We start from the raw sequence: 16,795 nt of genomic DNA, 5'->3' as shown, positions 1-16,795 counted from the left end.
GACCAAAAGGGATGCGACGGGCGAGTACAACATCTTGGCAGGGATCAGTTATTTGAGGATTGAAAAAAAAATGGCATACAGTTGGGGTCCCAGAATGGAGTAACACTCTTGGTTTTCCAGGAAAAAAAAAAAGCACCAATCTCAGACAAACTGTTACTTTTAAGTTCCATCTGAAAGAAAGCCTGCGTGTTCTGCGAGATTCCCAGGACCAAGGTGGGTTTGGGAAACTGAATTTGGATGAAGAAAGTTGTCCGAGCTTTTGGTGGGATTTTGTGGCTGCTGGAGTGATTTCTGGTGACGGCGGTGCCACGGAAGGTTTGAGAGGTTGGACGCAGCTGCCTCTGGAAGCGAGAAGCGCTCACAATTTCAAGTCTCTGGCTCAGGTACTGACATTACAGTAGGCAAAGAAAGTTGCTTTTCTGTTATTAATCTGCACCATCAATGAACTTTGTTTCGTTTGCATTTCTAACCCGTCTGAGCTTCTTTTCCATACAAGTTATTCTCGGTGTACTTTGGCATAAAGTGGAATAGGCGCGCGCACGAGAAGGCAGCAGCTGCTGGGTGTTACAGGTTGATAGGATACTGTGGCAGAGAGGCAACACTCCAGATATGTGTGTGTGTGTGTGTCTGTATACACACACACACACACACACATACACTCCCCACAATAACGATGCGCCGCTTGATTGATTAAGACGATGCATTTCAATTAAGACACATCTGAGGAGACAGAAGTTGCAGCCATGGGTGAGTGATGGCATGGAGACATTAAGTCTGCATATCAGCGCGAACGCTTCAATCTGATCTCTACTGGCGATCTGCTAATTTAATCTCCCAACACCCATCGTGTTTCCAGAACATGCAATCCACTTGTATCTCCCTAATTTTCCCGGGATTTCATCTCATCTCATCCTCTGCGAACACCGATCGCCATTTATTTTGACGCTTTTGCCAAACATTTCCTGCGCAAATGATTCTGACGTAGCCTTCTAATAACTTGTCTAGTTTTTTTTTTTTTCTTCTTCTTCTTTCCTTTTTTTTTCCAATCTAATTTTTTTCTCCTATGGGGCGAGTCGAGCTTGTAATTGGAAGGAAAAAAAAAGAAAAAAAATCTTTGATCAGCGCATCCGCATGGGTAGTCTCTTTTTGCTCCCCAGTGAGATTCTGGGGTGTTGTTTCTCGATACTCCACCGACCACCAGGCACATTTTAATAGACTGCAACACACAGTGGTGTCGGTCTAAGTTCCCACACGAACTGTAGGCGAGACTACAAGGCCGTCAAGACAGAGAGGGATCAAAACAAGCCTGTAACCCACTTTTACCCCCAAATAAACTGCCTCCAAGATCTATCTATCTATCTATCTATCTATCTATCTATCTATCTATCTATCTATCTATCTAGCATGACTAAACTCTAGTCTGTGTGAGTGTGTGTGTGTGTGACTTAAACCTAGCAGGAATATAAATGATGGGCTCTGTCAGCATGTACATTTCTCCCTTCTAAAGAATCTAGTAATGTCTGAATGCAGCCTCTTTGATCTCAGTGTAGTTAATGGGATTTTTTTTTCTTTTTGTGTGTGTGTGTGATTGCAGTGATCCTCTATCACTGTTTTTTTTTTTTTTTTTCTGTGACTCACCCTACATATAGCTAAATGAAATGGCCCTGCCCTTAGCAAATGTTCCCAACCAAAGGCCATTGCTTTCTCATTACCACTGGCTGGGGTCTGCAGTCGGTCCGAGTGTGCAGCCTAACATTTTGCAATAAATTCTATTGGTAGATCAGCTGTGTAAGGAGACTCATAGCTGGGATACTACCCATCGTAAATCAAGCTGGTGGGAGGGTAATGGGTTTTACCTGTTATACTAGCTAAAGGCGCAGAGTCAGCCGATATATCAAATCACATCAGTTGAGAAAAATCATTAAATCACCCGTTATCTCTCCATGCAAGCTAAGCAACAATGAGCTCAGCCTACAGCGGGGAATTCAAGAACCTGATTTGTGGCAGGTAACAGGTGAAAACTCAGGTTCTTGCAGGGCTTTGGTGGCGCTGCAGGCTCAGAATCTCCCCTGCACTCACTGCGAAAAGAGCAATTAGTGCAAAATAATCTATTTGATAATGACTGACTCTCCTCCTGACACCTTCCGAACCCTTTCATATGTCGGTAATTTACAATTATGCCCCAGTTAATTCTGCGCTCGAGTCATTTCTTTTGGACCTGTGGAGCGGCCAACTTAAAGAGCAAATGTCACCCAGTCAGTCACTCAGTTGACTCAGTCTGTGAACAGTCTGTCTCTATGGCAACCAAAACAGGCACCCACATTCTGCAATATGATTACATTGTCCTTTGTTTTTACCTGCGTTTCATATGTACTATGAAATGACACTTGCATCTGAAGCCAAACACTCCGTTATCCTCTCGACTTTACCTAAATCCAGAAGAAAACAACCTTAATGTACTTAAGTACCCTTTTAAGATTATACACATAGTTTTATTCAACTGATAAAGTGTTCATTGAGCTTAATAGAAACATGATCATAATTGTCGGATAATGTGAGTAATTTTGATGGAAACTTATGATGAAATTAATGATGACTGTTGCTTTATAACTTTTTGTAATCAACTCAATCATGATTTAGAGTTTTTTTTTAAAGGAAATTTTATGTCCTCCACAGAATTTGTGATGGAATAATAAGCAATTTAACATGTTTTTTTTTTTTTTTTTGGGCTCATATAACCCTTTACCATATTAGATGCGGATAATACCATAATAAGACAAGTACCCAAAGTGGAAAAGTTCCTCCGCTAAAACACATGACTAGTGTCTTAAGTTTGACTGAACAGGAACCTCAACAGGTAGAGATATTTCCGTGTTTTCCTGCAGCTACTGTAGGTGTAGCTCTGGTTTGTAAGCTAAGGTTGGTTGTTCAAAGGTTTTTGTTGTGTCTAAGTTCAGCAACTCTGGCCTCATTAGAGCACAGCGGTGTTTCTTTGGGAGCAACTGCACCATTTGAGATCAGCCGCGATGTTCATTGTAGGCACGTGGAAGTTGAAATGTTTCCTGGAACAATGGGGTCATGTGGGTGGGTCGCTGTGTGAGGGCACTGAGAGAGAGAGTCCATCAGAGTTGAGGTTAGACTGGCGCTTAGCTGCCAGCGAGGATTCTCACCTACTCCTTCATGAGGAACAAAGCAGCAGAAGCTGCGGTGATTTCCGTGCTGTTGCTGGGAAGGATTCACTATCATTAAATGAGATTTTGGAGGAAATGGCTGGATCTGTGAGGCAAAGAAGAGATCAAGGGGAAAAGAAAAGGAGACACATTGTTTGGAGACACCAACATATCCTCCATGAGTTGGTGAAACTTCGTTTTTTTTCTGTTTCTTTTGAAGCTGTTACAACTTTCCAATAATCCTCTTTTGCATATGTTGTTTATCCAGCAAGGCAGAGCCACTTTCCTTTAATTACTAAGAAACTTTGTGGTTACATAAAGCTGTTTATCTCAACTCTTTTCATGCAGATTTGGAGATTTGTTATGGATTAAGGCATGCAAGTGTTTTCAGAACAAGCATAGTTTCCACCTATTATCATCTAAGTTGTTTTTGTCTCTTCTCTTTTTAACAGCAATGCTATAGTCAGACTTTTTGCTTTCTTTCTTAACCCCTAAGGTTATGCGGTCAGATATCGACACAGTGAGGATGCATTTGAGCAAAGCTTAAACATGAAAAGCAACAGACTCGCAGGTATTTTGGAAGGGATGAGAAGATTTCTCTTCTTGTTTTACCTCATCTCCTATTTGGATGATCTTCTTTGGCAAATCATGAATCAGCGGAGCAAAGGTCACGCTGAGCCTGAGTCAAGAAACATTGATTCTTTTGTGATGACTAGCATTTAATCCTAACAAAGGTTTAATAATCTCGGTTGTAGCCAGGAAGTGTTTTTACTGCAAACTGTCCTCATGCTAAAGAGCTTTTATTGACTGTACTCTTTGTAACATTAAACATACGAGACAAACAACTGGCAGCAGACGCATCATGCAGGTTGAAGTGTCCGATAAGAGCAATTTTCCATTCAGGTTGCCTCCAGGATGATCACAGTGTATGACTATGCTGCATGTCTTCACTGGTAGAGTTAAAGTTCTCTCTTCTCAGTCAAGCAATGGATGCCTTGATTGGATTTAGAGGGCTTGATTCTTCAGAAATCCATCGTTTCATTCAGGTGTTTAGCTCAATATGTTTGTTCATCAGTTTGAACAGCCTGTTCTTTTTGGACAGAAGTCATTGTTGAGAACTATTTCCTGTGCAGTACAAGTCATTTTAATAATTCCGTGTCCTATTAGCTCTTCATTAAGCAGACCCCGCTTGAATTGCGGTTATACAAATTGCTGCTCAGGCAAAAAAAGGTTTTTCTATTGTGCAACCAGCAAAAAGTGGTCATATGATTTAAATTTATTAGTGGCAGTTCAATGGATAGACAGAAGAAAGAAAGAAAGTGTTGTTTTTTCTGTTGATAGTTGACAGATGCACTTTTTATAGCCTTAAAAAGAAAGGAAAAAAAAAATCACTCTGAATCTGACACCTCCTGGATATGTCAGTGTTGCTGCCCTAGCTGGCATTTTGGAACATAACTTAACCTTTCCCTAAAAAAAAAAAAGTAAATAACCCAGAAAAAAAAAGAGACTTGGCCTAAAGTCCAACAAGACGCAAACATTTACACTCACTGGGATAACTACCCTCATGTTCCCCTTCCGTTTGATTTGTGCTGATTTGTGATCTGCCTGAATCAGCTCGCACTCTTATGGGTGTACCACACCATCTGGGATGACAGATGATAACTAAGTTTTTTTTATGAGAGAAAAAGTGCTGAGATGCAGGAAATGTCACTCCTAGTTGTGTTCAGCAGTTCTAATTTATCCATTTTGCTCTTCAGGTATGAACTATTGGGAGACACACAGCAGTCTCAGATGTCTTAAATGATCCGCCAGAGACAAATCTTAGCACAAGTCCCCCTCAGCCACGATGTTGGGTGTACTTTGAGGTGCAGAAAAGAAATTTGAAGCCATCACGCTTTTGATAAAATATTTGTAGCAGTGGAATATGAGACAAAAGAAACCCAAAGGCAGGATGTCAATAAATGTTGAACTGATAAGATATCCTGAGTGAGTGATGGCACAATGCATATTTCTCCAACAACATGAATTTTAATGTCAATGCAAACAAAGGAAAGAAAAAAAAAAGCACCGTTGCACTGGGCTGCCAGGCACAGTGCCATCTGGAAGACAGGCATGAGGCCAACTGGAAGACATTAAGTCATGAGTGTCATCAACCATAACAATCATGTCACTATCAAAGCCTGCCTGTTCATTGTAGAAGTGGATGTAATAGCAGGGGGACAGTCCCAGCAAAACAAAACATTATGCAATCAATTATGGGTTTTCATTTTAAATGGCCATTTAGCAAAGACGAGTCAAATTCGACTGTGACAATAAAGAGAAAGAGATGGAAAAAGATTCCACGTGTCAAGTAGGTTAAAGCACATACCGCGAGACGTACGTGTCATACTCTGTAATTTCGTAAGAGGTGTATAATTATATTCTTCAGACGACAATATTGTGAATTGCTTCTGCATTTTCATTTGATTGATTACACATCTACAGCTCTTTTTGTTTTACACAGGCTTGCGAAAACACAACTGCAGCAAAATGCAATCTTTAAGATGAGATTTAGACACAACATCACAGGAGTTGATTGTGTTTTCTACCCCTGCCTGCCCTTTTTTTCCTGCAAACATGTGCACAAAGCGCGCTCGCTGTTCATGCCACATTGACCAGAAGTTTCCCCCTGTAAATGCAAAAGGGGACACATCGATAGCAGAGCAATTAGTGCATCAATAACCTGTGCCTCCAATTTTAATGTATTCATTGGATTTCTGCATATTTGTGTTTCACCGTCTAACATGCATTCTTTATTCCTCTCTGGAGCAATGCGTCATGAGAGCGAATGCACATTTTGCTTGTTCTGCTCTGAATGACACTGTTTTCACGTCCTGCTTTTGGGCTTACCTGTATCAGCAGTGAGTCACACCCAACTACAGGTGCTTTGATAGTATAGTTTGTTCTGTGTCTAATACGTAAACTCTAGCTTTGTTCTAGACTCAGCTCCTGTGCTCCTCTATTTTCTTGTCTTTATCTTAAAAAAAAAAAAAAATAAATAAAAGTTGGATTCTGTTTGCAGAAATGCAGTGTTTCTAGTACACATTAGGCTTCAGTTGCAAGTAGAAGTTAGTCCACTAACATACTTAACAGGCTGTGCAAATGTACTTTTTATTTAGCTTATTGATGCAAGTCAAATAAAGAAAATTGAATCATTGTTGTATTATTAAGACAGTGGCTAAGAAACAGTATTGAATATAGATTGGTTTAGCCTGACTAATCCCTGAGCCATAAGAGCCCATATTGATCAGTATATTCAAACAGTGCATCACTAACACAAACCCAGTGGAGTAAGCTACACACACACACACACACACACACACACACAACAGCGCTGACAGCATCCGAATGAGCAATATATGATTACAGTCGTTAGTTCACTCCCCAATGCACCGCACAGGCAAAAGTTTGAAAATGTTTCCACCATTAAGTTTTTCCAGAGCACTGGACCTTAATACTTAACCTCAGTGTTTTGCTCCCATTTCAATTACTGATCGCACTCTACACTCACAGACACACACACACACACACACGCTCAGTAAAAATACAGTAATTATAGTCTAAAATCATTGCACTGTGAAAAAAAGAAAGAGGAGCCAAAAATCTTTAGCAAGAGGGGATACAGATCAAAGAAGACACTGAAATAATGGCTCGTAATTACAGAGTTGAAAGGTTCAAAATCAAACATAATGATTACGGAGCTGGAGCTGGCCGCTAGCATTGAAGCGTGGACAGACATTTCTGCATTCTGCATTGTTGAAGGCTGCATTTGATGATAATGGCAAGGCTGCTTAATCTGCATAAAGAAAAACAAAACAAAACAAGAGAAAAAAAAAAACAAACAAATACAGCGAGTTTGCACCCCCTTAAAAGGCCTTGCTTTTTTGACAAGACACATGAAATATCTCATTTTTCTGAACGGACAATATCTTGGCAGTTTGGAAAGTATTTATTCTTCGGGGTAGATTTTTATACTATACAGGTAATTTTAGAGCTGCATTGCTTCCATGCTCAATGTCTGATAGCATAATACAGAAATAATGAGTCTCTTAGGTTCTACGATTTTGTATTACATTTTTATTTGATTACTCAGCTGAAACAATCCACACTGGCCTTCTAGTTTGTTTTATGTGAGAGCTCAGAAGATATAATTTCATGTTCCGACATTAATTCCTGCACGGAATTCATAAAGCAGAAATATTCATTGAAACTCTTAAAGCTCTGGGAAAGGAAGAAAAAAAAAAAAAAAAACAAGAAGAAGAAAAAAAAACATGCTGGGATATGGCTGTTATTGCATTTTTTTTTTCTTTCTTAAAGCACCTCTTTTTTGTGTTGCCTTGAGGCCTGCTGTGGGTTTTTCTGAAAGTTATAGACAAAATAAATCATCTTACAGCAGCACAACTACAACACAGCAACAAAATGAACTTTTCTTTCTTTCTTTTTTTTCACCCTTTCTCCCCGATGACTAATAAATGCTAATCTGTGTTCACCAAGAGTTGCTGATGTGGGCTGTATGATTTCACTTAAAATAAAACTTATGTAATCTTTGCTTGTGAAACTTGCTACCTATGGGACTTGGGTTATAGAGGGATCTTGAAGAAGGATTTCTACAAAGTGTTGTCAATACCTTGACCATTTTTTTATTTTTTATTTTCTTTGTCATTTTACAGGCAGATCTTCTGATGACCTAATGGAACTGAATTTACAAGTAGTACTGTTTTGGATCGTGGCGCTGCACTGTGGCTCTGCTGAAGGCAGCATCCTGTACAGAGTCCAGGAGGAGCAGCCTCCCAACACTCTTATTGGTAGCCTGGCTGCAGACCAGGGACTGCCAGATTCAGGTCACCTCTACAAGCTAGAGGTGGGCGCCCCTTATCTTCGCGTCGATGGGAAGACAGGAGACATTTTCACAACAGAAATTCCAATAGACAGAGAGACCCTGAGGGATTGCCGGTCCCTGGTTAAGGGCAAGCCCTGCTACCTGGAATTTGAAGTATCAGTGACAGATCTGATACAAAACCAGAGCCCACGACTTATTGAAGGACGCATTGAAGTACAGGATATCAATGACAACACCCCACAGTTTCCTTCCTCTGTGCTCACTATCTCTGTCCCTGAAAACACAATCATGGGGGCATTATTCTCCATACCTCTAGCTACAGACAGGGATTCAGACAGGAATGGAGTGGCTGACTACGCGCTGACTGCGGGCCCAGATGCAGCAACCCTGTTTGGTTTACAAGTGGCTGATGACAGGGGAGGGAAGCTCCCACAGCTCATTGTCCTCGGCAACCTAGATCGCGAGTTAAAGGATTCTTATGACCTCACCATCAAGGCAGTGGACGGAGGGAACCCTCAGCGCTACAGCAGTGCTTTGCTAAGAGTGGTTGTGACTGATGTTAATGATAACTCCCCCAAGTTTGAAAAGTCCTCTTATGAGGCAGAAGTTTCGGAAAATAGTCCAGTAGGCCATTCTGTGCTGCAGGTAAGATACTGTTTTCTCTCATTAATATAGCCTTACTTGGGAAGTGTCAATTTGTATAACCGTTTTTAAAGATATTCTTATATTGGGAGGTGCCTCTAATGTTGTTCAAATAACCATACTACTTTAAATGTTAACAATGTGGCTTCTGGAGTTTTTAAAAACTAATACCATACTTAATGTTTATGCACTTTTTTTAAAGTAACAGTAATAAGCAAGTTATTATGATTGCCCCATGCATTTTTAATTCATATTATAAGTATCAGAGATTTAGCATCTTATGCTTTTATAGTTAATTAAGCTGCTTAAAGCTTTTTGTGTTATTACACTTGAGGAACAGCGTAAGTTAACACGATGTCACAGTGTGGGTGTAAGATGCTCTGTGTAGGATTTTCTCGGCATGCTGCTGGGAAGTCTTCACTTACTGTCATGGAAAAGAAATAGCATCCCTAATATTTTCCCATATGTTCTCCTGGTAATCTTGAGAGGAGAGAGAAAAAAAAAAAACGCAGCAGTGACATAACTGTCAGAAGGAAAGAGGAACGGCAATAAAGAAATGTTCCTAAATAAAGTGAGCATGCTGTGCTTTGAAGTGATCAGACTCCCCTTGATTAAATAATTTATTCATTCAGTGACCAATTATTAGTGTAGAAAATCCTACACGGGTTTCTTTTAGATCTAACCCCAATTTGCTGCATGTAATTCATGCCTTTAACCACACACTGTGTTTTGATTTCAGGTCAAAGCAGATGATTCAGACATGGGCCCTAACGGAGAAATTGAATACACCCTTCACCAAGCTGTAGACCCGGTGCCGAAACTCCTACGAATCGATCGATCTACTGGCATAATCTATGTCAAAGGAGCTCTAGACAGGGAAGAAATCAACAGCTTGTCCTTCTACGTGGTGGCAAGGGATAAGGGTCCACAATCTAAAAGCTCTAAGACATTTGTAACCATTGAGGTCACTGATCAAAATGACAATCCTCCAGCTGTGGAGATCCGTGGGATTGGTCTTGTAACTCACAGTGAAGGAATAGCTAATATTTCAGAGGACATGCCGGTGGGGACAGCTGTTGCTTTGGTGCAAGTGTCTGACAAAGATGAAGGAGAAAACGCTGTGGTTACTTGTGTGGTAGCAGGAGATGTGCCCTTTCAGCTACGCCCGGCCAGTGACTCAACCACTGACAACAAGAGAAAATATTTCCTCCAGACCACAACACCTCTTGACTACGAAAGAGTCAGGGATTACAGAGTAGAGATTGTTGCTGTGGATTCTGGAAACCCAGCACTCTCCAGTACAAACTCTTTAAAAGTGCAGGTGACTGACATGAATGATAATTCACCAATATTCTCCCCGATCTTGTTTGAGGTTGACTTTGCCGAAGAAAACCAACCAGGGGAAAAGGTTTTGGACATTACTGCTTCAGATGCTGACAGCGGCACTAATGCTGAACTCCTCTACAATATTGTGGCAGACTCAACCATCAAAGGTTTGTTTGAGATTGACCCAAACACCGGTGAAGTGAGAGCCCGTAACCCCCTTGATCGTGAACATAAAGAGCGATATGAGTTTCGGGTCACTGCGGCAGATAAAGGCTCACCTGTTCATAAAGGAACGGCAACTGTTGTCATAAAAGTTCTTGACCGCAATGATAATGACCCCAAGTTCATGCTTAGTGGGTACAGCTTTTCAGTTTTGGAAAACATGCCCCCCCTCAGTCCAGTTGGTATGGTGACAGTCTTGGATATGGACAAGGGTGAGAATGCTCGTGTTCACCTCTCTGTTGAACCTGATGGAGGGAAGTTTGTTGTTCAAAATGGAACTGGCACCATTCTCTCAAGCATCTCCTTTGATAGGGAGAAAGAAAGTAGCTACACATTCCGTCTAAAAGCAGTAGATGGTGGTGAACCACCCAGATCTTCATATGTTGGCGTTACCATCAATGTACTGGATGAAAATGACAATGATCCTGTCATCACTAAGCCCTCTAACTCCTCCTTTAGGCGTTTATCACCACTTGCTTCTCCAGATAGCCATGTTGAGGTAGTGGAGGCTGAGGACCTCGACAGTGGACCAAATGCAGAGCTTATTTTCAGTATTGCTGGTGGAAATCCTTACCAATTATTCCGGATCTCCCCATCCACCGGAGAGATAACTCTGGCAAAGGAGATGACCCGCAAGCACGGCGGACTACATCGTCTGGTGGTTCGAGTGAGTGACAGGGGAAAGCCTTCACGCCATGCCACTGCCCTGGTTCACATCTATGTAAATGAAACCATTTCAAATGTCAGCTTAGTAGAAGCCTTAGTCGGACACAGTCTTTACACTCCACTAGACAGAGACATTGCCGGTGATCCTGACAGCGGCTTTGCTGCACAACGTAGTAACATTTTGTTTGGAAGCCTTGCCGGAGTGGCAGGGGTTGTCATGTTGATCTTGGTGGTGGTATTTATTCGACACCGTATCCAAAGAGAAACAAAGAGTGGCTATCAGGCTGGCAAAAAGGAAACAAAGGACTTATATGCACCCAAGCAAGCACCTAAAAATGCTAAAGGCAAACGAGGACGGAAAGGCAAACCTCAGAAATCCCCCAAACCACTAGGGGAAGAAGAAGAGGTCAGCCTTCAAAAAAGTCTCAAGTTTAACCTTGATGGAGTCAATGATAGCCCCAGGATACACCTGCCCTTAACATATTCACCAGGAAGCCCTGATATAGGCAGGCACTACCGCTCCAACTCCCCCTTACCGTCCATCCAGCTGCAAGCCCAATCCCCCTCAGCCTCTCAGAAGCACCAGGCCGTCCAGGACCTCCCTGCAGCCAACACTTTTGTCGGAACAGGAGGAGATGACAACTCTACCGGCTCAGACCAGTACTCTGATTACAGCTACAAGACCAGCCAACAGAAGTATAACAACAAACAGGTAAATTTAACCCCAACTGAAGGCAGATGGTGTTTACCTGGTACTTTATGGGTGAATATGATGTGATGCTGTGTTCACTGTGCTATATTGCTTTGAGTGAGAGAGAGAGAAAACAACTCTCATCTAGCAATTTGCTATCAGATGCAATAACTGGCTCACTCTCATTTACTTAAAAGACAGTAACAGTATCAAATTTCAGCAAAGTGAATGGCACTTACTATTGTAATCCCACTTAAAATTTATTGCACATACGTTACTGTCACTCTTTTTTTAACTTCCAATGTCATTCACATCAATACAGTTTGAAATGTGAGAAACTAAAGAGAAAGCCATGTCTACTCCAACTTGAAATATATATAAGCGGATATTAAACAACATTTTTCTTGGATGTTACAGAGAACATGGACACTTGAATAGCATGAACATGCTGTGGGTAATACGTCCCGATGCAATGACATACATTTTCTCTCTTAACATTAACCTGTTGTTTCCTCCACTGTAACTTCTCTGGGGGTTAAAATTAGACATTGAGTATTTGTCCATTTGTCATGCTACAGAAGGATTTTTTTTGGGGGGGTTGAGTTGAGCAGGCAATGTCCATTCCTCCGGTACTTGCTTCCGCTCTCCTGCCCGACCTCCAGTGTTCTGATCACTCCAGGTCACTTGCTCTTATCTCTCTGCTCCTTATGCTCTTATCTCCTCTTATCTGTACAGCATTTGGCAAGACTCAAATCGCCATGGAAACAGAAATATTAATAGACTCAGAGGGGATTACAAACAGGAAAAAAAAAATGTAGAGTCTGGGGATAGAAAGCTAGTGTGTCTCTGGGTTTCTGTGTCATTTCCAACAGTGTGAATATGCTTGTATAAATGTGTGTTTTTGTGTGTGTGCAGAAGGGGATTAGGCTGACTACTATTATCCTTAAATATAATAACGTGCCACATAATACTGCAAAATGTCCAGATGCCTTGAACCCCCTCATTTAGAAACACTGGTTGGACAATTGAAACTGATCTGCTTCTTTTTATATAATAATTTTATTTCTTTACTAAATGCCTATTCAATGCCCATTAGACAAGAAATAATAATAATAATAATAATAATAATAATAATAATAATAATAATAATAATAATAATAATATTAAAAATATTAAAAAATAATAATAATAAAATTGATGATAATAAAGAAAAAAAACCAGCCAAGATTACAGGTAATATCTGCCACACATAACTTCAGAGAACCCCCAGCTGTGAAGCTGTTATTGCACAGGGCCTTTTCACAACAACCACAGTCACAGATGCAGGGTATGATTAGTAACCTAACATGACTGACACCTCTGAACTTCACTGAGTGATATGTTTGTAAATCACACAACTAGATCTAACAATGCTCCTGCATTCATGTTGCCGCAGCATGGTGGCTATTATTTGGTGCCGAAAATGTTTGACACTGATGTATACAATTTATTTTCATCCAACACAAGTTGACATGAGCTTTCATGATGCTTCCCACGTCACCCTGTCACTGGGACAAAACAATTTGATACTCTCCAAGGCTTTGCTGATAATGTTTGCCACATAAAAATTAGCAAAAATAGAAGGGGGAAAGCGTGCCGCTGAGTTCTGAACATGTGTAGGTGACACATTTTCTGTGGAGTTATCTTCAGAGCCAGTCTCACAGTTGACTGGTTGGTACTTTCAGCAGATGCTAGCTGACAGCTTAGGTGATCACAAGCCTTTGTGGGTGGAGTTAGTTTAGAGAACATTCGCCACTGTCTTTTTGACGGACAGCATAAGGGACCAAAATGACTACAAGCCACAGGGTGTGTCTGGGTTTTTGTGTGTAGTGCCAATCTCAGCATTTGTGTGCGGACTTGCTGCTTAGTAGAAGAGTGTTAATTGTAACTGCAGCACAGCTGTAAGCTCTCAGCGCTTGACAGTGTTGCAAATGTAGCTTCTCAATACAACATAAATGCGTATGAGACGTGACTCCAGTGATTGACAGGCTGCGTAAAAACATGGACAGATGCTGAAACTCATGTGACATACCTCAGCAGATGTTGTCTCATGTATGGCATCCCCTCTCACATCAGGAAGAACAGATTGACCAAAATATATAATTAAAGGAACTGCCAAGTGATGTGACAGATGTAGAGCAGTGCCCTTGCTTTAATTAACAAGGCTGCTCTCGACAATAGCTTTTCATTTGGAATGTGGTCAGATGTTTAGGTTTGCACAACAGTGCGCTTGATGATTTTATGATTAAAAGTTATGTGTTTACTGATTATGAGCATATGAAAGGTTTTTTTTCTTTTTCTAAATTTGTTTATCAGCTTTACAACTGCAGTATTGTTCTTTTTTTCTACATTTCTGAAGCTTCAAATGCAGTTTTCTTATAAGTGATGAGGATGCAAGTTAGTTATGTAAGGATACTTGAACAAATGTTTTTGTGAGTTAAAACTGGAGTAAGAGTTGCACAAAAGAGGGTCACATATCATGGAATCCATGATTATAGTATGACAAATTTGCCGATAAACGGTATCCATCACAACTGCATCATTACATTTCACTAACAACAGTGATTTCAAGGCAAATATTCTCCTCTGACCACGTTACATTCTCAGATATCATGGTTCAACAGCATCCTTCCATGTTTTTATAAGTCATTTTTATAATGACAATTTCTACCCAAACTTGTTACATACACATTTTTCTTTATTATTATTATTTATTTGTTCATTTATTTTTTTGCTTGATTAAGATCATCTTTTCCACAGTGACCAGATGAAAGAAAATGACTTCACTCCATCAATTAGGGTTAAATAACTTATTTCCAGCTGAAACATTAACCGCTGCAGTACTTTGAATTTGGCCAGAGTTGATTATTTGTACATGTTTGTGCTGTAATTTATAGAACATGTAATGATGCTTTTAATGTTTAAATATGGGAATATCAGACAAATTGAATGGTATAAGTTAAGCATTTTAATGGTACTACAGTGCTTGGCTATGGCTAGACATATTTAAGAACATACAATGCACTGATTTCTTCACTTTCCTGACTAGATTTTTTCTGTCATTTAGTTTTTCATTCTAAAATTTATTAGTTTTCATCAGATAATGATTTATATTTTGTGGAATTATTGCCATCTAAAGATGCTGGCTTTTTTAATCTGCCTTTAGCTGAATTATCTCAATTTTAAATACTGTATGTTGAACATACCAAAGCTCTAACAGATGTTTAAGATGTCCTAAATAGATCACAATACAATCAAAGCACATGCCAGCTATATGTGTGCAAGGCATTTCTTTGTTTTGTTTCCCTATACTGGGAGCGAGTTCTGCCATCAGTTTAGAAACATTTTGATCTTCTCCCAAGACTCTGTAGAGAAATTTCCATCCTTCTAATTGCTTTAGATTAACCCACTTAGACGTAGGATTCCTAAAATGCCATTTCCGGGATATAATGTTTTACAGCAGACATCCATCCTCCAAACACAGTTGAGGAAAGCTAAGTCAGAGAAATACCCATTATCATACAGTAAAACTAAGTTTAAAAAAATAGATTTTTCTTTCTCAACTTCCTCAAAGAAAGAAGCATGTCTGAAGCAGACTTTGCCAGCGGTTGTCATGTACTGCATGTGTCTAGAACCAATGAAATTCAGTACCATGGATAGTTCTTTTCCTGCCAGCTGCTCCAAATCCTTTTTGCAAATAGAGCACTTCTGCATCCAAGGCAAAAAGCAAAGCAAAGTGCCGATTCGAGGCCAATAAAGTGTCTTGGTTCCTCTGTGGTCCATGGTCAAAGCACTCAAGAATTACTGTAATTTTATTTTTAAGAAACTAGATTTGGTAAACATAAAAAGGAAAGGAAACAGAGAGAGAGAGAGAGAGAGAGAGAGAGAGAAGGAGCTAGTTAAAAAAGAAAAAACCTGACTCATTTTTAAGGTGCTGTTGCTGTCCTGTGTTGAATCTCAATGGAGGTCCTTACAGTTCCTTTCATACTGCCTGCACCTGTTTGGGTAATATTGTAATTAAAGTGGGGACGCTGGGAATTTTCCTCAGGGTCTTGGCAAGTTAAACCGTTCTCAGGTGTGGGCCACCATTCTGTTATTGAGCCTGGGCAGACATTTACGTCCAGGAAAATGTAGATTTCAAAGAAATAATTATGCAAAGCAATATCTCGGACTGAATAAATGTATAATGTACAGTACTTTGTGTGCTGTGAAGTTAATACAAGAGACACAGATAGGTAATAGCTGCTCCTGCATTATTAAAACATTATTAAACAGACTATATTATATCCATCCCCTGATAAACTTATTGTAAAGCCATAATCTTTACACAAACAGAGACACTAATTTCCTGCTCCACTTTGGTGCAGTCAAAGTTTATAATTAGTGTATTGTGGTTTAGAATGCTTGATAGACTTTGCAAAAAAAAAAAAAAAAATGCAAATAGGCCTCCGTACTGAACATTAAGGAAGCATTTCCCTCAGTTTGGCAACACCTGCGCCACAACTGTATGCAACTAACAGCTCTGCAAATAGCACAGACAACAAAGGAAGTGTTACAGACAACAGAAAACAAGGTAATGGACCATTTGGGCGATACCCACTCAAGCCTGGTTGATGGTTCTTTAGCCTGGCACCGTGCCTAATGCTGTCGTTAGCCTTTAAACAGTCGCTATAGTTTGTCTTTGTCACAATTAGTGATTTCTACTTAAAAAGAAAACGAAACAAACAAAAACACTTCTAAATTCTTAAGCTGAGGTGATTGGTGGTAGCTGTTCATGGACAACTGATAAATGATGATCAACATCACTCTCACTGGAAGGGCCGAAGCACAGAGAAGAGGGAACATGTTATGGTTGATGCACAACTGTTGAACCAATGGAGAATTTACATGGAAAACAAGAAATATCAAGCACATAACATTATGAGCAAACCTAATGCAGTTACATCGGCTACAATGAACTTATTTGTTCCTTAGGAACATCATATTTGAGAAAAGCTGGATGCTGCACATACACTATGACAAACTCCCGCAGTCACACATATGACTCTTCTGCATGGACAAAACCATTTCTGAAAATCAGGCAACATTAAAGCTTAAGATGGTTACAATTCAGACTCTGCATCACACTGATGTTAACATATAAATTGAGGTTAAGCTGTA

General features: G+C 40.1%; 1 protein-coding gene across 1 annotated transcript in view; it reads left to right on the top strand.

Moving 5' to 3' along the window:
- Positions 1 to 7,884: 7,884 nt before the first annotated feature.
- pcdh1a (protocadherin 1a) overlaps positions 7,885 to 16,795 on the top strand; it is a gene marked incomplete at its 3' end in the record, with an annotated part of 73,213 nt that continues 64,302 nt past the window's right edge. The window contains exons 1-2 of the mRNA XM_079247758.1: positions 7,885 to 8,694; positions 9,431 to 11,617. Coding sequence (XP_079103884.1) covers positions 7,900 to 8,694; positions 9,431 to 11,617 — 2,982 coding nt within the window. The 5' untranslated portion in view covers positions 7,885 to 7,899. The remainder of the gene's footprint in view (positions 8,695 to 9,430; positions 11,618 to 16,795) is intronic.

The sequence above is a fragment of the Telmatherina bonti genome (assembly GCF_933228915.1).
Source record: "Telmatherina bonti genome assembly, chromosome: 10".
Lineage (NCBI taxonomy): Eukaryota > Metazoa > Chordata > Actinopteri > Atheriniformes > Telmatherinidae > Telmatherina > Telmatherina bonti.
This window is presented reverse-complemented; position numbering and strand designations above follow the sequence as displayed.